The sequence below is a fragment of the Mustelus asterias genome, unplaced genomic scaffold, assembly GCF_964213995.1.
Source record: "Mustelus asterias unplaced genomic scaffold, sMusAst1.hap1.1 HAP1_SCAFFOLD_106, whole genome shotgun sequence".
NCBI classification, from domain to species: Eukaryota; Metazoa; Chordata; class Chondrichthyes; order Carcharhiniformes; family Triakidae; genus Mustelus; species Mustelus asterias.
Window position 1 is genome coordinate 226003 of NW_027590150.1, and position 26661 is coordinate 252663.

Genomic DNA, 26661 nt, shown 5'->3' on the forward strand with positions numbered 1-26661 from the left:
TACGTGACTACATCACTAATAAAGGAGTTACTGAGAATGGAAAACGATGCCCTGGAAACCAAAAAATAGCCCTTAAAAATCAAAGAGCAGCTTTCCAGAAAATCTCAATACAAGCATTGAAAATAAATACTTTGTGCCCTGCAGATGGATCTTTCAGAGAATGAATTGTAGATTTTGCCCCAAAGATCAAATTAGAATAGAAGCAAAAGTTCTTAATTTTATTCTCAACAGGTTCCTGTGAGAGTTCTTCAGTTAAGAGGGAAGATCACAGGTGTTGCTTTTAAAAAGTGACATTGCAGCCCCGAAAATCAGTGACATTTCCAGAATATTAAATTCCAACTAGTTATAGGGTTTGTTCACATCAGCAGAAATAAAATATTGTCAGACTGTCAATACTGAACAGCAGCAAAAACAGCAGCAAAAACAGCAGAATCCGACCCCTGCAGTCACTTGTGAACTTGTTGATGTCTCAGGAGCCATTGTGACTGAGTGAATCCCTTCCCACACACAGAGCAGTTGAATGGCCTCTTAGTGTGAGTGCGTTGGTGAGCCAGCAGGTTGAAAGACTTTGCGAATCCCTTCCCACACACGGAGCAAGTGAATGGCCTCTCCCCTGTGTGAACTCGCTGGTGAGCAGAGAGGTTGGATGGCCGATTGAATCCCTTCCCGCACACGGAGCATGTGAATGGTCTTTCTGCAGTGTGAGTGCGTCGGTGAGCAGTGAGGTTGGATGACTGCCTGAAATTCTTTCCACAGTCAGTGCAGCTGAATGGCTTCTCTTCAGTGTGAATTTTCTGGTGTCTCAGCAGGGTGGGTAAAGCTGTGAATCCCTTTCCACACAAAAAGCAAGTAAACGGTCTCTCCCCAGTGTGAATTCGCTGGTGTGCAATGAGGGAGGATGCCTGTCTGAAACTCCGTCCACAGTCAGTGCAGCTGAATGGCTTCTCCTCAATGTGAACTCGCTGGTGTGACAGTAAGTGGGATGACCCAGTGAATCCCTTCCCACAGTCGGAGCAGGTGAACGGCCTCTCCCCAGTATGAACTCGCTGGTGTGACAGCAGGTGGAATGACTGAGTGAATCCCTTCCCACACACGGAGCAGATGAATGGTCTCTCCCCTGTGTGAGTGCGTTGGTGCACAGTGAGTGCTGAAGAATGCCTGAACCTCTTCCCACAGGAGGTGCAGGTGAATGGCTTTTCCTCAGTGTGAATTCTCTGGTGAGACCAAAGGCCAGATGACTGAATGAATCCCTCCCCACAGACAGAACAGGTGAACGGTCTCTCACCAGTGTGACTGCGCCGATGGTTTTCCAGCAGGGAAGGGTAACTGAATCCTTTCCCACAGTCCCCACATTTCCACGGTTTCTCCATGGTGCTGGTGTCCTTATGTTTCTCCAGGTTAAACGATCAGTTGAAGCCTCATCCACACACAGAACACGTGTACAGTTTCTCCTCGCTGTGAATGGTGTGATGTTTTTTAAGGCTGCGTAACTGGATAAAGCTCTTTCCACAGTCAACTCACTGAAACACTCTCACTCGGGTGTGCGTGTATCTTGGTGCTTTTTCAGTCACACTGATGTTTGAAATCTTCTCCTCCAGACAGAAGACAAACATTTCTCCTTCCACATTCAAAGTCTGAGGATGTTTAAGTCCAAGTGAATCGAGACTCTGTCTGATTTTGATGTGATGTTTCTTCACCTCACCTGTAAAAGGAGTTTACAAAATTAATCACTGTCAGTCCAGGATAGAAATTTTGAACAGACAATTCTAATTCTCTGGAACATTTCTTCCTCTCTTGTTCCCCAAATCAATAAATTCCTGTCCCACAAATTCTCCCTCCTCCCTTGGCTTAAATCCAAACCCATCTCACCATTTCTTTCCTCCACTCCCAGTTTTCTCCCTCCCTCTCCTCTGTCTGGGTTCAGTTCTCCAGCTGCTGTCTGCAGACTGACAATAAAACCAATGGGTCTTATTGGGGGTGTTGGGGCCTCCAGCGGGTGTTTGTGAATCCTCCCCGCCCACCTCCCAGGGTTTCCTTCCTTCCCAGAGATCAGAGTCCTCATTGATTTGAGGCCAAAGTGTAACCTCTTATTTATTGTCCCCCTCCCCCATCCTCTGATGTGAACCATCCTCCAGTGGCTGAGCCAGGATGGGGCCGTTAACCTGGGCCTGTTCCCGGGAGGGAGGGAGGGAGAAGCCCCGCAGCTGCAAACCAGGGAGCTGACAATGATTCTGAAGGGTTTGCGGATCCACAAAGTGTTTCCAAATCCTCCCAGCCACCGCCTAACGCTGACTCCGCTTCTCCGGGACAAACAAGCGCCAAGGACAGCAATGACACTGCGCATGCTCCACATCACAATGCCCGGGCACTGATTGACGGCAGCTCCGGACCAATAGGAAGAGGGGGCGGTGCTGGAGGACCGAGCGGGAGCGGCTGGTCCTCCAGCCAATCGGAGTGAATGAGGGGCGGGGCTGGAGTAAATATTTCAGCACCGGGTGAAGCGCTGGAGCCGGCGGTTGGAGATTGGGGAGGATCCGCAAACCCTTCAGAATCATTGTCAGCTCCCTGGTTTGCAGCTGCGGGGCTTCTCCCTCCCTCCCGGGAACAGGCCCAGGTTAACGGCCCCATCCTGGTTGGAGCTGGAGCATGCGCAGTGCCTGCGGCAGACGGTAAGGAGCTCGAGCGAGCGGGTTTTAAATGGAGATTTTTACAAAGACCGAGTGCAGATCCAGAGCCCGAAATAAAACCGGAAACATAAATGGAGTTTGCGGGTGGATGGTGAGGCTTTATAAACACCCGGTGTCGGCCACAGTCCCTCAATTTGCGAAGCAAATTCCTCAGACCTTCTGATGGTTTCAGGCCGGAGTTCAAATCCGCCATCTTTATGAAGGTCCGTGTACTGCAAAGCGCATGCGCATCCGCCATCTTTATTGAGGTAAATTGGAACAACGCATGCGCAGCCACCGTATTTGTTGAGGGTGAAACCAAATGAATAACCCACGGGAACAAAAAAAATCAGAGTTTGATTTCATAACAAAATCGATGTGTTGTTGTAAAACCGGAAGTTAGGGTTACAGCCAACAACAACTTCTATTTATATAACACCATTAATATCAGCGTGGTTAGCACTGCTGCCTCACAGCTTCAGGGACCCAGGTTCGATCCCAGCCTTGGGTCACTGTCTGTGCGGAGTTTGCATGTTATCCCTGTGACTGTGTGGGTTTCCTCTGGGTGCTCCGGTTTCCTCCCACCGCCCAAAGATGTGACGTTTAGGGGAATTGGCCATGCTATATTGCCCCTTCGTGTCCAAAGATGTGCGGGTAAGGGGGATTAGTGGGGTACAGATCAGGGGTAAAATATTCAGAGTCAGTGTAGACTTGATGGGCTAAATGGTTTCCTTCTGCACTGTAGGAATTCTTTGAGAAGTCATCCTTGTGCACTGAAGGTCGAGTCACTAATGGTGGAGTGATTAAAATAGGGAATGTGCAGGAAACCAGAATCAGCACAGTGTTAGAGGTGATTCCAGAGATAGAGAGGAACAGGCCTTGGAGTGATTTGTACAAATTAGTTGTAAGAATGCATGAAAAATACGCATTTCATTTGGATCTCATAGAATTCTACAATGCAGAGGGAGGCCATTTGGCCCATTGAGTCTGCACTGACCACAATCCCACCCAGGCCCTATCCCCATTACCACATGCATTTATCCTAGCTAGCCCCCTTGACACTCTGGGGTAATTTAGCATAGCCAATCTATCTAACCCGCACATGTTTGGACTGTGGGAGGAAACCAGAGCACCTGCAGGAAACCCATGCAGACACGGGAGAACATGCAAACTCCACACAGACAGTGACCCAAGCTGGGAATCAAATCGGGTCACTGGGGCTGTGAGGCACAGGGCTAACCACTGCGCCACCATGCCGCCCTCTGCTCAGGGAAGAGGGAGAGTGTATGGGACAGATTTACTGTTTTGGGGAACAAGAGCAGAAAAGTTGTTCCTTAGAAATTAGACTTGTCTGATCAGAATTTCTATCCTGGACTGACAGTAGTTTTGTAAACTTCTTCTTTTGCAGGATATTTGATGGGGAAGATTTACAGTCAGAAAAATTGAATCAAGATTTAACAGTCGCTCAATTCACCAGCACCTGAACACGATCAGCCTTTGAATGTGGAGTGCGGGAAAAGATTTCAAACATCAGTGTGACTGGAAAAGCACTGAGACAGACACACACCCGAGTGAGAGTTTTCCAGTGAACTGACTGTGGAAAGAGCTTTAACCAGTTACACAGCCTGAGAAAACATCACACCATTCATAGCAATGTGAATCTGTGCATGTGTTCTTTGTGTGGACGAGGCTCCAACTAATCACTCAATATGGAGAGACATGATGATACTGACACCATAGAGAAACCGTGGATATGTGGGGACTGTGGGAAAGCATTCACTTGCCCATCCAAACTGGAAACTCATCGACGCACCCACACAGGGGAGAGACCCTTCACGTGTCCCGTGTGTTGGAAGGAATTTACTCAATCATCCTGCCTAACATTACACCAGCGAGTTCACACTGGAGAGAGACCATACACTTGCTCTGTGTGTGGGAAGGGATTCGTCCAGATGTATAACCTACAATTACACAGGAGAGTTCACACTGGGGAGAGGCCGTTCACCTGCTCCGTGTGTGGGAAGCGATTCATTAATTCATCCAACCTTGTGACACACCAGCGAGTTCACACTGAGGAGAGGCCGTTCAGCTGCACTGACTGTGGAAAGAGCTTCAGACATTCATCCAGCCTCAAAGCTCATCAGCGACTTCACACTGGGGAGAGACCATTCACCTGCTCAGAGTGTTGAAAGGGATTCACTACCTCCTCCCACCTGGTGACACACCAGCGACTTCACGAGTGAGTGCAGGGAGTGGATTCTGCTGTAGCTGCTGCTGTTAATCACATCCAGGAGTGAGCCACATTCATTGACATTTGAGGTTTGTTTCTGCTGATGTTAATAATCCCTGTAGGTGGGCTGCAGGTTAATATTCTCGATCTAGAGCTGTGTGTGTTTTTGGGGTTGCAGTTTCCTGTTAAGAACCACTGTGATCTTTCTGCATCATTCAGGAACTCTCATCACAGATTCTTTACAGTACAGAAAGAGGCCATTCAGCCCATCAAATCTGCACTGGCGCACTGAAAGAGCCGAATCCCATTCCTCTGCCATTCCCCTGTAACCTTGCACACTCTTTCTTTTCAGATAACAATCCAATTCTCTTTTGAGTACCTTGATCAAACCTGCCTCCACTGCCTTCACAGGAAGTTTATTCCAGACTCCAACCACCCACTAGGTGAAAATAATTTTCCTCACATCACTTTGACTCTGTTTTCCCCATTAAGGTAGGTCTGTGCCCTCTAGTTCTTGATGTTCTCTTGGTGGGAACATTTTCTCACTATTTCACCTGCCCAACTCCTCAGGATCTTGAGTACCTGTATCAATCTCCTCTCGACCATCTTCAATCAGACAATTAACATTTATTTCTTGAGATGTTAACCTCTAACTGACCTGGAATTTAATATTCTGACATCTGTTAAATAAATCAGCTTTGTTTCAAACATACGGTGTGTTAAATCCTTGATTTCTCGAGGATAAGAGATTAATTGATGTCCTGTTACTGACTTCTGTTCTTTGGTTCTTTTCTCCTTTTAACTCCAGATTATTTCAGTCTCAGACCTCGAGTTACACTGATTTTTTAAAATTTGATTTATTATTGTCACATGTATTAGCATAAAGTGAAAAGTATTGTTTCTCATCATGGACAAGTCCCAGCTCCCTATACCTTCCAGAATGTCTCTCTCAGCCTTGAGATCCAGGGAAGTTTTCAGTATTTAAAAACAGAAAATACTGGAAATTATAATCCATACTTTTCCAAGTGTCAGTTGATTGTGTCCCAGATTATTGGCTTTTCCCCACCGCTGATGTTAAACTGATTGTTCTGTAATTGCTGTGTTTTTGAACAGGGATGTAACATTTACATTCTCTGTCCTTTGTCACCACTACTCTGTAAGGATTGTAAGATTGTAGTCAGAGCTCCACAAGCTCCATGTGAAGGACAGTGTGTGTCAGAGTGCAGCAGTCCCTCAGTGTCAGACTGCAGTGTCAGCCTAGATAATGTGCTCAGCTTGATGAGTATTTCCTGTTGTTATTGATGTGGATCATTCAGAAACAATGGACTCTGATGATGTCATCCAGTCCTGCTGCGATGATGTCATAGAGACTATTACATCACAGCGGAGACTTAGTAGTGAAAACAGTTTTGTTCCAGATGGGAGGTGATGGCCCAATGGTATTATCCCTAGACTTAATCCATAAACTCAGCTAATGTTCTGGGGACCGGGTTCAAATCCCACCACAGCAAGTGGTGTAATTTGAACAAAGAACAAGAAAAAAGAAAATTATAGCACAGGAACAGGCTCTTTGGCCCTCCAAGCCTGCACTGATTATGCTGCCCGTCTGAACTAAAAAGGCCTCCGGGGACCATATCCCTCTATTCCCATTTTATTCATGCATTTGTCCAGGTGTCCCTTAAAGGTCACTATCATATCTGCTTCCACTACCTCCCCCGGCAGCGAGTTCCAGGCACCTGCCACTCTTTGTAAAAAAAAACTTGCCTCGTACATTTAATTCAATAAAAATAATTGAATTCAATTAAAAAAATCAGAATTAAGAATCTACTGCTGACCATGAAACCATTGTCAATTGTCAGAAAAAAACCATTTGGTTCAGTAAAGCAAAAAGTAAAGTTTATTTATTAGTCACAAGTAGGCTCACGTTAACAGTGCAGTGAAGTTACTGTGAAATTCCCCAGGTTGCCACACTCCGGCATTTGTTCGAGTCAATGCACCGGACCAGCATGTCTTTCAGACTGTGGGAGGAAACCGGAGCACCCGGAGGAAACCCACGCAGACATGCAGAGAACATGCAAACTCAACACAGACAGTGACCCAAGCTGGGAATTGAACCCGGGTCCCTGGCGCTGTGAGGCAACAGTGTTAACCACTGTGCCACCCCATGAACAAAGAACAAGAACAAAGAACAGTACAGCACAGGAAACCGGCCCTTCGGCCCTCCAAGCCTGTGCCGCTCCTTGGTCCAACTAGACCAATCGTTTGTATCCCTCCATTCCCAGGCTGCTCATGTGACTATCCAAGTAAGTCTTAAACGATGTCAGCGTGCCTGCCTCCACCACCCTACTTGGCAGCGCATTCCAGGCCCCCACCACCCTCTGTGTAAAAAAACGTCCTCTGATGTCTGAGTTATACTTCGCCCCTCTCAGCTTGAGCCCGTGACCCCTCGTGATCGTCACCTCCGACCTGGGAAAAAGCTTCTGATCTGGGAAAAAGCTTCCCACTGTTCACCCTATCTATACCCTTCATAATCTTGTATACCTCTATTAGATCTCCCCTCATTCTCCGTCTTTCCAAGGAGAACAACCCCAGTCTACCCAATCTCTCCTCATAGCTAAGACCCTCCATACCAGGCAACATCCTGGTAAACCTTCTCTGCACTCTCTCCAATGCCTCCACGTCCTTCTGGTAGTGCGGCGACCAGAACTGGACGCAGTACTCCAAATGTGGCCTAACCAGCGTTCTATACAGCTGCATCATCAGACTCCAGCTTTTATACTCTATACCCCGTCCTATAAAGGCAAGCATACCATATGCCTTCTTCACCACCTTCTCCACCTGTGTTGCCACCTTCAAGGATTTGTGGACTTGCACACCTAGGTCCCTCTGTGTTTCTATACTCCTGATGACTCTGCCATTTATTGTATAACTCCTCCCTACATTATTTCTTCCAAAATGCATCACTTCGCATTTATCCGGATTAAACTCCATCTGCCACCTCTCCGCCCAATTTTCCAGCCTATCTATATCCTGCTGTATTGCCCGACAATGCTCTTCGCTATCCGCAATTCCAGCCATCTTCGTGTCATCCGCAAGCTTGCTGATTACACCAGTTACACCTTCTTCCAAATCATTTATATATATCACAAATAGCAGAGGTCCCAGTACAGAGCCCTGCGGAACACCACTGGTCACAGACCTCCAGCCGGAAAAAGACCCTTCGACCACTACCCTCTGTCTCTGTGGCCAAGCCAGTTCTCCACCCATCTAGCCACTTCTCCTTGTATCCCATGAGCCTTAACCTTCTTAACCAACCTGCCATGTGGGACTTTGTCAAATGCCTTACTGAAATCCATATAGACAACATCCACGGCCCTTCCTTCATCAACCGTTTTTGTCACTTCCTCAAAAAACTCCACCAAATTTGTAAGGCACGACCTGAATGTCCGTTTGGGGAAGGAAATCTGCTGTCCTTACCTGTCTGGCCTACATGTGACTCCAGAGCCATAGCAATGTGGTTGACTGTCAACTGCCCTCTGAAATGGCCCAGTGAGCCACTCAGTTCGATGGTAACCGGGGATGGGCAATAAATGCCGGCCATGCAGTGACGCCCATGTCCCACAAATGCATAAAAAATCCTCACAGTTTAAATTCACACAGACATTCTGTCTCCTTTTGTAATTACCACTCACTTCACCCGTTTAAAAAAATGGACGTCAATGAACATAATTCATTCCTGGATGTGATTTACAGTAAAATCCAGTCACTGATTATTTGTGAACTCGCTGGTGACTCATCAGGGTGGATGAGCGAGTGAATCTCTTCCCACACACGAAGCAGGTGAATGGTCTCTCCCCAGTGTGAATTCGCTGGTGTCTCTGCAGGGTGGCTGATTGAATGAATCCTTTCTCACACTGCAAACAGATGAACGGCTTCTCCCCAGTGTGAACCCACTGGTGTGCAGTCAGTTGACATAATTGTCTGAACCCAGTCCCGCAGTGAGAGCACCTGAACGGTCTCTCGTCAGTGTGAACAAGCTGATGGCGCATCAGGTCCACAGAACCTTTATAGCATTTCTCACAGTCAGCACATTTAAAAGGTCTCTCGTCAGTGTGAACTTGCTGGTGTTTCAGCAGAGTGGACGAATCGCTGAATCCCTTCCCACATTTGGAGCAGGTGAATGTTCTCTCCCCTGTGTGAACTCGATGGTGTTGTCGAAGCCCTGATGATCGAGTGAATCTCTTCCCACATTTGAAACAGATGAACGGCTTCTCCCCAGTGTGAATTCGCTGATGTGCAGTGAGTTCAGATGATTGTCTGAACCCAGTCTCACAGTGAGAGCATCTGAAGGGTCTCTCGTCAGTGTGAACAAGCTGATGTCGCATTAGGTTCTGAGAACTTTTATAGCACTTCCCACAGTCCAAGCATTTAAATGGTCTCTCATCAGTGTGAACTTGCTGATGTTTCAGCAGAGTGGATGAATCAGTAAATCCCTTCCCACACTTGGAGCAGGTGAATGGCCTCTCCCCAGTGTGAACTCGGTGGTGTTGTTGCAGCCCAGATGATCGAGTGAATCCCTTCCCACACTCGGGGCAGGTGAATGGCTTCTGCCCATTATGAACTCGCTGGTGCCTCAACAGGTTGGATGACCAAGTGAATCCCTTCCCACACTCAGGGCAGGTGAATGGTCTTTCCCCAGTGTGACAGGGCTGATGAGTTTCCAGCTCAGACGGGGATCTGAATCCTTGCTCACAGTCCCCAGATTTCCACGGTTTATCTACACTGTGAACGTTGCTGTTTTCTTGCATGTTAAAAACCCGATGATATTCAGATCCTGATGTGATGTTTGGTTTCAGTTTCCCTGACTGCAAATCTTCCCCTTCTAACGCCCTGTGAAACTGATTTAAAACAGAAAAAAGGGAGTGAGAGAGAACTCTCAAAAACAGAAAGGCAGGTTGTGAAATTGAGCTGGTTTTAGCGCCAATTTCCCACCCCCTCCCCGAATCCTTTGATTCCCTGAAAGATCTCTCCAGCTCTGGGCTAGAATTTTCCTCCATTTTAATCCTGGGAAAACTGCAGTTATTGTCACCGCTCTCTGCTACAAATTCCACCCATTGACTCCATCCCTCTCCTCGGAAACTGTCTGAGACTGATCCACAACCATAGCAAAATATTTCACCCAACCTGAGAATCTGACCACAAATCCACATCATCACCAAGACCAGTTCCACCTCAGTAACATCACCCAACTCCAGTCTCCTCTCAGTTCATCTGCTGCTGAAACCGTCACCCATTCCTTTGTTTTGATTTCATTTATTATTGTCACATGTATTAACATAGTGAAAAGTATTGTTTCCTGTGTGCTATACAGACAAAGCATACCGTTCATAGAGAAGGAAACGAGACTGTAGTGCTACAGTTATAGCTAGGGTGGAAAGAAAGATCAACTTAATGCAACGTAGGTCCATTCAAAAGTCTGATGGCAGCAGGGAAGAAGCTGTCCTCGAGTCGGTTAGTACGTGACCTCAGACTTTTGTATCTTTTTCCTGACGTAAGAAGGTGAAAGACAGAATGTCCGGGGTGCGTGGGGTCCTTGATTATGCCGGCTGCTTTAGCAAGGCAGCAGGAAATGTAGACAGAGTCAATGGATGGGAGGCTGGTTTGAGTGATGGATTGGGCTACATTCACGACCTTCTGTAGTTCTTTGCGGTCTTGGGCAGAGCAGGAGCCATACCAAGCTGATGCTAATGCTTTCTATGGTGCTTCTGTAAAAGTTGGAGAGAGTCATAGCTAACATGCCAAATTTCATAGAGTCATAGAGGTTTACAGCAAGGAAACAGGCCCTGAGGCCCAACTTGTTCATGCTGCGCTTTTTTTTTAAACCCCCAAGCTAGTCCCAATTGCCCGCATTTGGCCCATATCCCTCTGTACCCATCTTACCCATGTAACCGTCTAAACGTTTTTTAAAAGACAAAATTGTACCCACCTCTACTACTACCTCTGGCAGCTTGTTCCAGACACTTTGCCCCTCTGGATCCTTTTGTATCTCTCCCCTCTCACCTTAAACCTATGCCGTCTAGTTTTAGACTCCCCTACCTTTGGGAAAAGATATTGACTATCCAGCTGATTGATGCCTCTCATTATTTTATAGACCTCTATAAAATCACCCCTCAGTCTTCTATGCTCCAGAGAAAAAAAGTCCCAGTCTATCCAGCCTCTCCTTATAACTCAAACCATCAAGTCCCGGTAGCATCCCAGTAAATCTCTTCTGCACTCTTCTAGTTTAATAATATCCTTTCTATAATAGGGTGACCAGAACTGAACACAGTATTCCAAGTGTGGCCTTACCAATGTCGTGTCCAACTTCAACAACTCCTGTATTCAATGTTCTGACCAATGAAACCAAGCATGCCGAATGCCTTCTTCACCACTCTGTCCTCCTGTGACTCCACTGTCAATGAGCTATGAATCTGTACCTCTGGATCTCTTTGTTCTGTAACTCTCCCCAATGGCCTACCATTAACTGAGTAAGTCCTGCCCTGGTTCAATCGACCAAAATTCAATACCTCGCATTTATCTAAATTAAACTCCATCTGCCATTCGTCAGCTCACTGACCTAATTGATCAAGATCCCGTTGCAATCCGAGATAACCTTCTTCACTGTCCACTATGCCACCAATCTTGGTGTCATCTGCAAACTTACAAACCACGCCTCCTATATTCTCATCCAAATCATTAATATAAATGACAAATAACAGTGGACCCAGCACCGGTACCTGAGGCACTCCGCTGGTCACAGGTCTCCAGTTTGAAAAACAACCCTTTACAACCACCCTCTGGTTTCTGTCATCGAGCCAATTTTGTATCCATTTAGCTACCTCACCCTGGATCCCGTGAGGTTTTCCTTAGTCTTCTGAGAAAGTAGAGGCGTTGGTGGGCTTTCTTAACTATAGTGTTGGCTTGGGGGGACCAGGACAGGTTGTTAATGATCTGGGCACCTAAAAACATGAAGCTTTCGACCATTTCTACTTCATCCCCGTTGATGTAGACAGGACACGTTCTCCACTATGTTTCCTTAAGTCGATGGCAATCTCCTTCATTTTGTTGACATTGAGGGAGAGATTATTGTTGCCGCACCATTTCACCAGATTCTCGATCTCATTCCTGTACTCTGTCTCGTCATTGTTGGAGATCCGACCCACTACGGTGGCGTCACCAGCAAACTTGAAAATCGAGTTGGAGGGAAATTTGGCCACACAATCATAGGTGTATAAGGAGTATAGTAAGGGCTGAGAACACAACCTTGTGGGGCATCGGTGTTGAGGATGATCGTGGAGGAGGTGTTGTTGCCTATCCTTACTGATTGTGGTCTGTTGGTTAGGAAGTTCAGGATCCAGTTGCAGAGGAAGGTGCCGAGCCCAGGCCACGGAGTTTGGAGATGGGTTTCGTGGGGATAATGATGTTGAAGGCTGAACTGTAGTCAATAAATAGGAGTCTGACATAGCTGTCTTTGTAATCTAGGTGTTCCAGGGTTGAGTGCAGGGCCAAGGAATTGGCGTCTGCTGTGGACTTGTTGGGTGGTAGGTGAACTGTATTGGATCCAGGCAGTCCGAGAGGCTGGAATTGATTCGTGCCATGACTAACCTTTCGAAGCACTTCATAATGATGGATGTTAGACCCACCGGATGGAAGTCATTAAGGCACGCTGCTTGGCTTTTCTTTGGTACCGGGATGATGGTCATCTTCTTGAAGCAGATAGGACCTCAGATTGTTGTAAAGAGAGGTTGATGATGTCTGCGAATACCCCGGCCAGCTGATTCCTGCAGGATCTGAGTGCTTGTTACCATTAGACTTAATAATTCTAACACACCCCTGGCCGGTCTCCCTCACTCAACCTGTCTATTAACTTGAGGTCATCACAATTCTGCTGCCCACGTGTTTACTCATTCCAAATCTTGTTCACCCATCACCCCTGTGCTACAAAGGCTCCTGTTTAAGAATCAACATTTTAAATTTCTCATCCTTGTTCTCAAGTCCCTCCATGGTTTCACCCCTCCCTATCTCTGTAATCTCCTCTCGCCTCACAACCCTCCAATATCTCTGCATTCCTTTCATTCCGGCTTCCTCAGCATTCACAGTTTTAATCACTCCATCATACGTGTCCGCACTCCCAGTTACCAAGGCCATAATCTTTGGAATTTCCCCCTAAACTGCTCCCCCTCTCTATCATCCTTCCCCCCTTTAAGATACTCATTAAAACTACCTCTTTAACCAAGCCTTTACCCATCCACCCTCATGTCTGCTCACATGACTCTATGTCAAATGTTGCTTTATATCACACCTGAGAAATGCCTCAGAAGTTCCAGTACATGAAAGATGCTGTATAAATACACATTGTAATTATTGATTTGGAGATGTATCACTGTCCCTTCTTCATCACTGGGTGAATAGCCTGTAACTCTTGACCTAAAGGGGAGCACCTTCACCACATGGACTGCAGCTGATCAAGAAGATAAAACATAATCTTCTCCACAGGTAATTGGGGATGGGAAATATTTTCTGTTGGTCTTGTTAGTGAAAAGACAGGGTAGTGGGATGAGCTGATTTCCTTGCAGAGAACCAGCACATGCGTGACTGGTTAGTCATTTTCTGTAGTGCAATAATTCAATGTTTCTGTGGCTTAATGGAAAGGGACCAATTCTGGAGGCCAGGAACTAACTTCTGGAATCAATGCCCACTGCCTCCTATAGAGGTGGCGGCTGCACATGCGTCCTGTTGCCCATTGCCCCCTATAAAGATGGCCACCGCCCTGCTGTCCATTGCCCTCTCTGAACTTCCTCACACCCTGTCACTCTGTGATCCTTGTGAAATCTGAAACCAGGTATTCGCAACGAGGCTCAAAGAGCATCAGCCCACTGGGGGCAAAGTCATGAGACCGGCCAGTCCAGCAGAAAGAAACCCTCCGCCCCTCCCCATTGACCAACTGTGAGAATGAACAAAATGCAGTCCTGGGTGTAATTGAGAGCAGAAACAATAACAGCAGAATCCAACCCCTGGAATCATTCATGAACTTTTTGGTGTCTCAGCAGCCGGGATGAAACTTTGAATCCCTTCCCACACTGAGAGCAGGTGAACGGCCTCTCCCCAGTGTGAACTCGCTGGTGTATCTGCAGGTCAGATAATTGACTGAACCCCTTCCCACACTGAGAGCAGGTGAACGGCCTCTCCCCAGTGTGAACTCGCTGGTGTCTACGCAGGGTGGATAAATCAGTGAATCCCTTCCCACACTGAGAGCAGGTGAATGGCCTCTCCCCAGTGTGAACTCGCTGGTGTGTCAGCAGGCTGGATAACTGACTGAATCCCTTCTCACACTGAGAGCAGGTGAACGGCCTCTCCCCAGTGTGAACACGCAGGTGCATCTGCAGGTTAGATAATCGACTGAACCCTTTCCCACACTGAGGGCAGGTGAACGGCCTCTCCCCAGTGTGAACTCGCTGGTGTGACAGCAGGGTGGATAAATCAGTGAATCCCTTCCCACACTGAGAGCAGGTGAACGGCCTCTCCCCAGTGTGAACTCGCTGGTGTGCCTGCAGGCCAGATAACTGACTGAATCCCTTCTCACACTGAGCAGGTGAACAGTCTCTCCCCAGTGTGAACTCGCTGGTGTCTCTGCAGGTTGGATAACTGACTGAATCCCTTCTCACACTGAGAGCAGATGAATGGCTTCTCCCCAGTGTGGCTGCGCCGATGAACTTCCAGCTCTGAAGGGGCTCCGTATCTCTTCCCACAGTCCGCACATTTCCATGGTTTCTCCATGGTGCAGGTGTCCTTGCCTCTCTCTTGGGTGGACAATCAGTTGAAGCCTTGTCCACACACAGAACACGGGTACAGTCTCTCCCCGCTGTGAATGGTGTGATATTTATTCAGGCTGTGTAACTGGTTAAAGCTCTTTAGTCAGGGCACTGGAACACTCTCACTCTAGTGTGGCAGTGTGTTGCTGCTTTTCCAGTCACACTGACATTTGAAATCTTTTCAAACTGACAGCCCAGACAACAATTTCTCCTTCAAGATACAAAGGCCGATAATATTCAGGTCCCAAGGAATATGACTGTCAGATCTAGATGTGACGTTTGAGATTTCGGCCTGTGATTCCTCTTTCAGTATCCTGTAAAACAAGTTTACAGAGATCATCAGTGTCAGTGCAGGATAGAAATTCAGAACACACAATTCTAGTTTCTATGGAACATTCTTTCCTCTCTCCAGACTCGAAACATTGGCTCTATTCTCTCTCTATCTGGGGGATAGCGTGGGAAATGATGCTGCGGTAGATCAGCCAATTCTCAATGAATGGTTGAGGCAGTTCGATGGGCTGAATGGCCAACTGCAGCTCCTGTTTCTTATGATTTGTGTGTGGTGGAGAGGAAGCAGTGAGCATGGATCTGTCAATCAGCCTCAATCAGCACCTTCAGGAGAATTGGGAGGGTGAATATTAGATACAGCAGAGTGAGAATGGAGGGAGAGTGTGTGGGATGGAGATTTACAGCTGTTGGGGAATGAGAGAGGAAAGAATGTTCATTAGAATCATAGAATTCCTACATCTTATCAACTGTCCCTGATCCTTCACAATGAATCTCTCTTCTCAAGACACTCTTATCTCTGACTTGTCTGTTCTGCTCGCAGTCTCACAAAGCAGCTGCCTGTGTGTTGATACAAGGGGCCCTGCTCAGCAAGTTTAATGCTCCATGACTGTGTCTTTAATGACTGAATAACTATAGGATTATGGTCAAGTCAGCTAAATCACATAATGCTTTATACTTCGGTTAGTAACTGTCCATTTTGTTAACATAGCACATTTGGATATATAAATACATATAAAAGCAAAATATTGCGGATGCTGGAATCTGAAACAAAAACAGAGAATGCTGGAAAATGTCAGCAGGTCTGACAGCATCTGTGGAGAGAGAATGGAGCCAACATTTAAAGTCTGGATGGCCCTTCATCAGAGTTCTGACAAAGGGTCATCCAGACTCGAATGTTAGTCTATTCTCTCTCTATAAATATATATAGGACAGCTGCCTCAGCCTTGGCCCACTCTAACACATGCACGAAGCAGGGCTGACTATGTGGAAATGCTCAGATTAAAGTTTCCTGCCTTCTCTTCAACAGCGAGTGAAAATGTTTATCGGCTTGCAGACCTTCAAAGGAGTCAGTGTCTGCTATTTCAGCATGAACAGGCTAATCTTCACCGACGTAGGCCCCAGAACATTCTGCTTTTCGGCCTTCATCAGAGGGTGAGCAAGACCAGATTTCTCCATAGCAAATACCAAAGGCGAGATATGGGGATATGCTATGCAAATAAAGGATTAGCAGCAGTCAATTTTTCATCGAATGCGAAAGGGCAAAAAGCTCAGACTTAATTGGCAAATATGTCCGTCAATGAAGGATTAGAAACATTCCTGGTTTCTGATTTGCTGTAATTGACTATTATTGCCAAGTTATTTTTCTGTAACATCAGAACCACTTGCGGGTGGAGTTTAATTTAGACAAATGCGAGGTGATGCATTTTGGTAGATTGAACCAGGGCAGGACTTACTCAGTTAATGGTAGGGCGTTGGGGAGAGTTACAGAACAAAGAGATCTTGGGGTACATGTTCATAGCTCCTTGAAAATTGAGTCACAGATGGACAGAGTGGTGAAGAAGGGATTCGGCATGCTTGGTTTCATCGGTCAGAACACTGAATACAGGAGTTGGAATGTTTTGTTGAAGTTGTACAAGACATTGGTAAGGCCACACTTGGAATACTGTGTGTAATTCTGGTCACCCTATTATAGAAAGGATATTATTAAACTAGAAAGAGTGCAGAAAAGATTTACTAGGATGCGACCAGGACTTGATGGATTGAGTTATAAGGAGAGACTGGATAGACTGGGACTTTTTTCTCTGGAGCGTCGGAGGCTGAGGGTTGATCTTGTAGAGGTCTATAAAACAATGAGGGGCACAGATCAGCTCGATAGTCAATATCTTTCCCCAAAGGTAGGGGAGTCTAAAACTAGAGGGCATAGGTTTAAGGAGAGAGGGGAGAGATACAAAAGTGTCCAGAGGGGCAATTTTTTCACACAGAGGGTGGTGAGTGTCTGGAACAAGCTGCCAGACTTAGGAGTAGAGGCCGGTACAATTTTGTCTTTTAAAAAGCATTTAGATAGTTACATGGGCACAATGGGCATAGAGGGATATGGGCCAAATGCGGGCAATTGGGATTAGCTTAGAAGTTTTTTAAAAAAGGGTGGCATGGACAAGTTGTGATGTGGAGATGCCAGCGTTGGACTGGGGTAAGCACAGTAAGAAGTCTCACAACACCAGGTTAAAGTCCAACAGGTTTATTTGGTAGCAAATACCAGGTATTTGCTACCAAATAAACCTGTTGGACTTTAACCTGGTGTTGTGAGACTTCTTAATGGACAAGTTGGCCAAAGGACCTGTTTCCATGCTGTAAACCTCTATGACTATGACTGTGTAAAAAACTTGCCTCAAACATCTCCATTAAACCTCGCCCCTCACACCTTAAACCTATGCCCCCTAGTAATTGACTCTTCCATCCTGGGAAAAAGCTTCTGACTATCCACTCTGTCCACGCCCCTCATAATCTTGTAGAATTCTATCAGTTCACCCCTCAACCTCCGTTGTTCCAGTGAGAACAAACCAAGTTTCTCCAACCTCTCCTCATAGCTAATGTCCTCCACACCAGGCAACATCCTGGTAAATCTTTTCTGTACCCTCTCCAAAGCCTGCTCCTTTTGAATGGACCTACCTCATATTAAGCTGATCTTTCTCTTCACCCTTTCTGTAACTGAAACACTATATTCTGCACTCTCTCCTTTCCTACTCCCCTATGTACTCTATGAACAGTATGACTTATCTGTATACCGCGCAAGAAACGATACTTTTCACTGTATCCCAGTACATGTGACAATAAATCAAATCAAACCCATTGCTGCATTTCCTTCCTGAAGCCACATTTGTCCAGTGGGGCCTGGCCCCGGGAGAAAGCGCTGCAGCTGCCGTTGTGTTGAGTGTTGAGGCGGCGCCGCTAGTTCCTTATTGGGGGTGTTGAAGCCTCCACTGGGTGTGTGGAGCCTCCCCTCCCACCCACTGCCCCTAACGCTGCCTCCGCTTATCCGCCTCCTTCCCGCCTGAAGATCAGACAAACAAGCGCCTGTCCCTGGACATGAGCCGCACTGCGCATGCCCAACGTCACAATGCCCGGGGACTGATTGACGGCAGCTCTGGACCACTAGGAAAAGGGGGCGGGGCTGGGGGACCGAGCAGGAGCGGCTGGTCCTCCAACCAGAGTGAATAGGGGAGGGGTCTGAAGCATGCGCAGTGTGGGTAATGGCGGTGGACGGACGGTTTTAACTCGGAGCCGAGATCAGTTCAAGGTAGAGGGCGGCGCGCGGAGAGCGATGAATGTGGCGGGTGGGTGGAGAGGCTTCGTAAACATGTTGTTCAACCCAAACTTCGGAAAATAACTTCTCGGGCGCCCTGTTGGTACCAAATTGGAGGCGCAACTTGTCGTGTTGGGCCTGGGCTGACGGCCGCCAATCTGTTGGTGGCAATGTCTATCAGTGCGCATGTGCGGCCGGCATCTTTGTAAGGGGCAATGTGCAGCAGGGTGCGATCGCCATGTTTGTAGGGGGCGCAGGAGTGTCCACCTTTGTGATGTATGGGACCTGAACCCACTGCCGTCCATGTTGTGCAGGTACATCCACCCTGCTGATAGGGAGGGAATTCCAGGATTTTGACCCAGCGACTGTGAAGGAACGGCGATATATTTCCAAAATGTGGAGATGCCAGTGTTGGATTGGGGTAAACACAATAAGTCTCACAACACCAAGTTAAAGTCCAACAGGTTTATTTGGTAACAAAAGCCACTAGCTTTCGCAGTGCTGCTCCTTCATCAGGTAAGTGGGAGTTCTGTTCACAAACAGGGCATATAAAGACACAATTTACAAAATAATGGTTGGAATGCGAGTCTTTACAGGTAATCAAGTCTTAAAGGTACAGACAATGTGAGTGGAGAGAGGGCTAAGCACAGGTTCAAGAGATATGTATTGTCTCCAGCCAGGACAGTTAGTCCTCTTGTGTGCGAACTTGGCTATCAGTCTCTGCTCAGCGACTCTGTGTTGTCGTGTGTCGTGAAGGCCGCCTTGGGGAACGCTTACCAAGCGTTGGAGAATGCTTGGTAAGTTCCACACACATGAGGACGGCCTCAACCGGGATCTTGGGTTCATGTCACACTATCTGTAACCCCCACGACTTACCTGGGCTTGCAAAATCACACTAACTGTCCTGTCTGGAGACAATACACATCTCTTTAACCTGTGCTTAACGCTCTCTCCACTCACATTGTCTGTACCTTTGAGACTTGATTACCTGTAAAGACTTGCATTCCAACCGTTATTTTGTAAATTGAGTTTGTGTCTTTATATGCCCTGTTTGTGAACACATCTCCCACTCACCTGACGAAGGAGCAGCGAGCGCTCCGAAAACTAGTGGCTTTTGCTACCAAATAAACCTGTTGGACTTTAACCTGGTGTTGTGAGACTTTTTACAGGGAGGTCCCAGAGGATTGGAGAATAGCCAATGTTGTTCCTTTGTCTAAGAAGGGTAGCAAGAATAATCAGGTAATTACAGGCCAGTGAGCCTTGCTTCAGTGATAGGGAAATTATTGGGCAGTATTCTTCGAGACAGGATTTACTCCCACTTGGAAATAAGTGGATGTATTAGTGAGAGGCAACATGGTTTTGTGAAGCGGAGGTCATGTCTCACGGACTTGATCGAGTTTTTGGAGGAAGTGACGAAGATGGTTGATGAGGGTAGGGCAGTGGATGTTGTCCACATGGACTTCAGTAAGGCCTTTGACAAGGTCCCTCATGGCAGACTTGTGCAGAAGGTGAAGTCGCATGGGATCAGAGGTGAGCTGGCAAGATGGATACAAAACTGGCTTGGTCAAAGAAGACAGAGGGTAGCAGTGGAAGAGTGCGTTTCTGAATGGAGGGCTGTGACCAGTGGCGTTCCTCAGGGATCAGTGCTGGGACCTTTGCTGTTTGTAATATATATCAATGATTTGGAGGAAAATGTAACTGGTTTGATAAGTTTGCGGTCGACACAAAGGTTGGTGGAATTGCGGATAGTGATGAGGACCATCAGGGGATACAGCAGGATATACATCGGTTGGAGACTTGGGCAGAGAGATGGCAGGTGGAGTTTAATCTGGACAAATGTGAGGTAATGCATTTTGGAAGGTCTAATAAAGACAGGAAATATACAATAAATGGCAGAAACCGTAAGAGTATTGCTAGGCAGAGGGATCTGGGTGTACAGGTACACAGGTCACTGAAAGTGGCAATGCAGGTGGAGAAAGTAGTCAAGAAGGCACAGGGCATGCTTGCCTTCATCGGCTGGGGTGTTGAGTTTAAAAATTGGCAAGTCATGTTGCAGCTTTATAGAACCTTAGTTACACCGCACTTGAAATCTAGTGTTCAATTCTGGTCGCCACGCTACCAGAAAGATGTGGCAGCTTTGGAGAGGGTACAGAAAAGATTTACCAGGATGTTGCCTGGTATGGAGGGCATTAGCTATGAGGAGAGGTTGGAGAAACTTGGTTTGTTCTCACTGGAAAGACAGAGGTTGAGGGGCGATCTGATAGAAGTCTACAAGATTAGTAGGGGCATTGACAGAGTGGATAGTTAGTTTCCCAGGGTGGAAGAGTCAAATTACTCGGGAGCATAGGTTTAAGGTGCGAGGGGCAAGGTTTAAAGGAGATGTACGAGGCAAGTTCTTTTACTCAGAGGGTGGTGGGTGCCTGGAACTCGCTGCCAGGGGAGATAGTGGAAGCAGATATGATAGTGACTTTTAAGGGGCATCTGGACAAATACATGAATAGGATGGGAAGAGAGGGATATGACCCCCAGAAGGGTAGGGGGTTTTAGTTCAGTGAGGCAACATGGTCGGTGCAGGCTTGGAGGGCTGAGGCGCCTATTCCTGTGCTGTAATTTTCTTTGTTGCTTATTTAGAAGTGCATTTGCGATACCAAGACATGCAAGGCAACGGTCCAAGTTCTGGGAAATGGGATTAGAATAGTTTGATGATTTGTCTTTGACCAGCATAGAAATGATGGGTCGAATGGCCTTTTTCTGTGTTGTATAACTCTATGACTAACAGGAAGAAGAGAGTTGGCATAAAGAGGAATTTTTCTAGTTGGCTGGATGTGATGAGCGGTGTGCCACTGGGTTCAATGCTGGAATCTTTTTACCATTTATTTCAATGACTTGGATGAAGGTACTGAATGTATGGTTGCTAAATTTGCTGATGATATAAAATAATTAGTAAAATAAGTTGTGAAGAGGATGTGAGGAGGCTACAAAGGGACATAGGTTAAGTGAGTGGGCAAAGAACTGGCAAATGTAGTATAATGTGGGTAAATGCGAAATTGTCCATTTTGGCAGGAAGTATAAATACAAAGAATATTGTCTAAACAGTGAGAGATTTAGAGGGATCTGGGTGTCCTTGTGCATGAATCAGAAAAGGCAGGTACAGCAAGTAATCAGGAAAGTTAATAGAATGTTATTGTTTATTGTGAGGAGAATTAATTACAAAAGAAGGGATGTTATTCTTCGGTTATACAGAACACTGGTGAGGTCACACCTGGAGTATTATTGGTCTCCTTATTTAAGAAAGGATGTAAATGCGTAAGAAATGGTTCGGAGAAGGTCCACTGGACTAATAGATGGTGAAAGGGTTAAAAATCATTCAATGCAGCAAAGTTCCTGGGAAACTGCTGGAGCTGCAAGGCACAGCTGCACAAACAATAGACAAGGGGGCTTTGATAGGCCACAAGAGGCTGTAACTACAACATCACTGCTTTCAGATAACAGCCCAAGACTGCAGTGTTTTGATAGAAGTCATATGTCAGCACTCAGGGTGCCAGATCGTCAAGGACCATAGACATGTGTTTATTGATGATGTAGCTATGTGTACGTGCCCTGTTGATAATTGGATATTTCAATTAGGCAAGGGGAGAGTTGCTGTAATTGGTTAAACATCACTGTGGGAAACAAATGAAGTAATCAGAACTATTAGTTGTGATTGGATAGTGAGTACCTTTAAATCAGTGTACAATTTCAATCTGTGTATGTTAATTACCTGTAGTTGATCCTAAAGGTATGATTGCAATAGTATTCCTTTGTTCTGGCAGTCTGTCGCCATGTGTGTGGAAACCAGTTTGCCCTGCTTTAACTTGAATAAAGGGCAATTTTAGACTCCGAAAATCTTCATTTGGTCTCTTGGGGGAGCCAAGAGCTGGATAGCTTATGAAATTCACTAGCATGGAGAAAAGGCAGGAGAATGGCACTATGCCTTAATGCTCACTTGGGGAGCAGACACAGACATGATGGGCCAAATGGCCTTCTGTGCCAAACGTCTGTGAAATTCAGGTCCTGATGAAATGAGTGACTGTCAGATGTTTGATCTGAGTTTTCTATCAGTAAATCCTCCCCTTCTAATCCCCTGTAAAAAGAGTTGACAGTGTCAGTGTCACTATCAGTGCAGGATAGAAATTCAGAATAGACAATTCCAGTTTCTCTGGAACATTCTTTCCTCTCGTTTCCCCAAACTTGTGATTAAATCAAACTAATCAGCAACAAACCCCCGATAGAATCTCCCTCTCCAGGGTCACCTGGGCACAGACAAGACCACAGAAGATCTGTCAGAGTGACCCCCGCCATCCCCTTCAGCCCCACCCATCCTGGATTACTGTTCTAACCAGGGTCTGCAGCAGGTCCAGGAGAAGATCCTCCCACTGACCCATCCCCTCCACACTTTACAGCCTTCTGGACCCAACATTCAGTCCAACAGTTTCAGAGAGTAAACTCTCAGCCCGTTCTGTTTCTTTTTCTTTGATTGTTTCACTTTTCTTTCTTTCAGTCGGCAGCCCCCCTGCTCCAGGCACAGCTTCTGTTTCCCTCTTTCTTCTCTCGCTCCATCTCCATTCCCTTTGGCTCTGGGGGTGATTCACTTTTCTCTCATTCAATCTCTCCTGTCTTCCACCCTTCCTTTAGTCCCTGTCCCACCCGCCCCTTTCTCCAAACCTGTTACATTTCTGGCTTTCCCCAGTTCACAGGAAAGGTCACAGACCTGAAATGTTAACTCTGTTTCTCTCTCTCTGCACAGATGCTGCTGAACCTACTGAGTTTTGTTCCAGCAATTACAGTTTTTAAGGATTTCACCAGAATCACCAAATAGTTTTGATGCAGAAGGAGGCCATTTGGCCCATCATGTGTGCACCAGCTCTCCGAATGAACAACTCGCCTAATTCCATTCTCCCGCCTTCTCCCTGTAATCCTGCACATTCTTCCTTTTCAGATAACATAGAAACTAGAAGCAGGAGTAGACCATTCAGCCCTTCGAACCTACTGTGCCATTCAATTTGATCATGGCTGATCATCGAATTCAATATCCTGATCTAACCTCCACCCCCCCCCCCACCCCCCCCCCCCACCCCCGCCACATCCCTTGATGCCTTTGGCCCCGAGAGCTATATCTAATTTCTTCTTGAAATCAGACAACATTTTGGCCTCAACTACATTCTGTGATCAGGAATTCCACACATTCACCACCCTCTGGGTGAAGAAATTTCTCCTCACCTCAGTCCGAAAAGGTTTACCCCTTGTCCTCAAACTACGACCCCTACGTTTGGACTCCCCCACAATTGGGAACATTCTTAATTCCCTTTTGAATGCATCAACTGAACCTGCCTCCATCACACTCTCAGGCCGTGTATTCCAAACCCTAATCTGGGATTCGCTCAGTCATACTGTCTCACTGAACATCAACTTGTTCACACTGAAAAGAGTCATTTTAAATGATCTGAATGTGAGAAGACATTTTAAATGATCTGAATGTGAGAAGAAAGTTAAAAGCAGATGTGAAGTGCTGAAACACCAATTAATTGACACTGCAGAGGTCATTCACTGGCTCCATGTGTGGGAAAGTATTCATCCATTCTTCTAACCTGTGTTGACAGCAGCAAGTTCACAAGTGACTGCAGAGATTGGCTTCAGCTGTCACTGCTGCTTTTAATCATATCCAGGATTGAACCATGTTTGTTCAGAGAGTCAAATTTTCTTTCTGAATCACCACTTTAACTTTGCTACAGTTTAATATTTTGAATAAATGTGAAATAATCCAGCTTTGTTTTGAGACATAGGATGGCAAGACAAAATCGACACCAGAGTGTTTATCACCTGTCTGGAGCTCAGAAAGACAATCTGCGTGGGCACAGTCCAGGATCATGACTACCATCCACATCTTGTCCCTGTTGATAAAATCAGGGTCACTGTTTGCAGAATCTGCATGTTCTCCCCTTTTCTGCTTGGGTTTCCTCCGGGTGCTCCGGTTTCCTCCCACAGTCCAAAAAGATGTGCTGGTTTGGTGCATTGGCCATGCTAAATTCTCCCTTAGTGTACCCGAACAAGCGGTGGAGTGTGGTGATTAGGGGATTTTCACAGTAACTTCATTGCGTTTATTCTCCATCCAGTTTCCTGACCTTTTCACTGGCCTTCATGGTGTGTTTCCTTCCCTCATTTCCAATTTGCTAAGATAAGTTTTGCTTTTCCCCAATCTATCTGGAACATCAAATGTACCTTCCCAATTTGCCACCTGGCCTCATTTTATAACAATGTTTTTAACATTACTTCATTTCACATTGAACAGTTAGTGTACTGTGTGGGAGTTTCTCCCTGGAGGTGTTGAGATGGGCAGGATCCATCTTTTCCACTGTCTGTAGCAGGGGGAATGTGAAGATTTGTTGGAGATTCTGAAGAAACTGGCCATGAGTCTGTAGAGTAATGATGGGGTGTGGAAGCCTGGTGAGATACACAACCTGGATATAATATCGAGGACTCAAAACAGAAATATACCAAGCTATGATCCAACAACAATGTATGTAATCCATGTAACTAAAAAAGGTTTTAACCATCTTTGTGATACACATCACATCCTTGTGACAGAAAACCTCATCATGTAGGATGGATGAGTTCTTACTTGCTATGAGGGATGAGGGAAAGGCTTTCCTATGGTGTGTGGTATCTTTGGCCATACTCACGTCAGGGTCAGAAGGAAAAAACTTGAAAAACTCTCCATTGTTCCAGAAGATAGCAGTATTTTCATACCTACACTGCAGAAGGAGGCCATTTAACTCATTGAACCTGCACCGACACCAGTCAGGTTTAACTGGAATCTGTCGTACTGGTGCCAATGATTGTGTTTTGGGTGGATCCTATGGAATCTCCTTTAGAGCAGCTTTCCTGCTGAGTCAGTTTGCCTAGTTATTACCATCACCCTCTTCACTAACTCCTGCTGCTGATGTACCTTCATCTTACAAATAGCAATTTGTCCTGGACACTTACCAGCAATATCCCCATGCATTCTGAGCTTGGATTGATGAGTGAATGATTTCCTTTCTACTGTGGAGAAGCCATATTTATTTTGCCAGAGAGATTTTCATAGAGAGAATTACAACCGAATATCTGATGATTCTATTATTAATGGTTTGAAAGGCTGTGATGACAATGCCCTCAGATTTCTGTGTTAACTGTTGCGGCGGATTTTTAGTAATGATACTACTGTCATAGGGAATCAAGTCTCACAACACCAAGTTAAAGTCTAACAGGTTTATTTGGAATCATGAGCTTTTGGAGTGCTGCTCCTTCATCACTCACCTGATGAAGGAGCAGCGCTCTGGAAGCTCATGATTCCAAATAAACCTGTTGGACTTTAACCCGGTAGTGTGAGACTTTTTACTGTGCCCACCCCAGTCCAATGCCAGCATCTCCACATCATAGGGAACACTTAGGAAGCAGTGATCATAATATGGTAGAATTCAGTCTGCAATTTGAAAGAAGGAAGGCAGAATCAGATGTGAAGGTTCTACAGTTAAATAAAGGTAATTACAGGCGCATGAGGGAGGAACTGACAAAAATCGACTGGAAGCAGAGCCTAATGGGAAAGACAGTAGAACAGCAATGGCAGGAGTTTCTGGGAGTAATTGAGGACACAGTGCAGAGGTTCATCCCAAACAAAAGAAAGGTTATCAGAGGGGGGATTAGGCAGCCATGGCTGACAAAGGAAGTCAGGGAATGCATCAAGGCAAAAGAGAGAGCCTATAATGTGGCAAAGAGTAGTGGGAAGTCAGAAGATTGGGAAGGCTATAAAAACAAACAGAGGATAACAAAGAGAGAAATAAGGAAGGAGAGGATCAAATATGAAGGTAGGCTAGCCAGTAACATTAGGAATGATAGTAAAAGTTTCTTTAAATACATTAAAAACAAACGGGAGGCAAAAGTAGACATTGGGCCGCTCCAAAATGACGCTGGTAATCTAGTGATGGGAGACAAGGAAATAGCTGAGGAACTTAATAAGTACTTTGCGTCAGTCTTCACAGTAGAAGACATGAGTAATATCCCAACAATTCAGGAAAGTCAGGGGGCAGAGTTGAATATGGTTGCCATCACAAAGGAGAAAGTGCTAGAGAAACTAAAAGGTCTGAAAATTGATAAATCTCCGGGCCCAGATGGGCTACATCCTAGAGTTCTAAAGGAGATAGCTGAAGAAATAGTGGAGGCGTTAGTTATGATCTTTCAAAAGTCACTGGAGTCAGGGAAAGTCCCAGAGGATTGGAAAATCGCTGTTGTAACCCCACTGTTCAA

The 26661-nt window shown here is 46.0% G+C and overlaps 3 protein-coding genes across 10 annotated transcripts in view; 1 reads left to right on the forward strand and 2 right to left on the reverse strand.

Annotated features, from left to right (window-relative positions):
• Window positions 1–14003, forward strand: part of LOC144484407 (uncharacterized) — an 82434-nt gene extending 68431 nt beyond the window's left edge. For 2 of the 8 annotated variants that reach the window (XM_078202944.1, XM_078202941.1), the window contains exon 2: window positions 4075–5601. In XM_078202944.1, coding sequence (XP_078059070.1) covers window positions 4376–4855 — 480 coding nt within the window. In that variant the 5' untranslated portion in view covers window positions 4075–4375 and the 3' untranslated portion in view covers window positions 4856–5601. The other 6 variants (XR_013496087.1, XM_078202939.1, XM_078202943.1 and 3 more) reach the window with 6 other exon arrangements.
• LOC144484419 (uncharacterized) overlaps window positions 1–26661 on the reverse strand; it is a 113037-nt gene that overhangs the window by 72615 nt on the left and 13761 nt on the right. Inside the window, exons 3-4 of the mRNA XM_078202956.1 lie at window positions 14089–14372; window positions 954–1164 (exon numbers count right to left, since the gene is read on the reverse strand). Coding sequence (XP_078059082.1) covers window positions 954–1164; window positions 14089–14372 — 495 coding nt within the window. The remainder of the gene's footprint in view (window positions 1–953; window positions 1165–14088; window positions 14373–26661) is intronic.
• LOC144484413 (uncharacterized) lies at window positions 8541–13083 on the reverse strand. Its single transcript, XM_078202950.1, has 3 exons — window positions 12982–13083; window positions 9678–9794; window positions 8541–9398 (listed from the first exon to the last, which is right to left on the reverse strand). Exons 1-3 carry the CDS (start codon window positions 13081–13083, stop codon window positions 8667–8669), a joined length of 951 nt encoding a protein of 316 aa, XP_078059076.1. The 3' UTR covers window positions 8541–8666.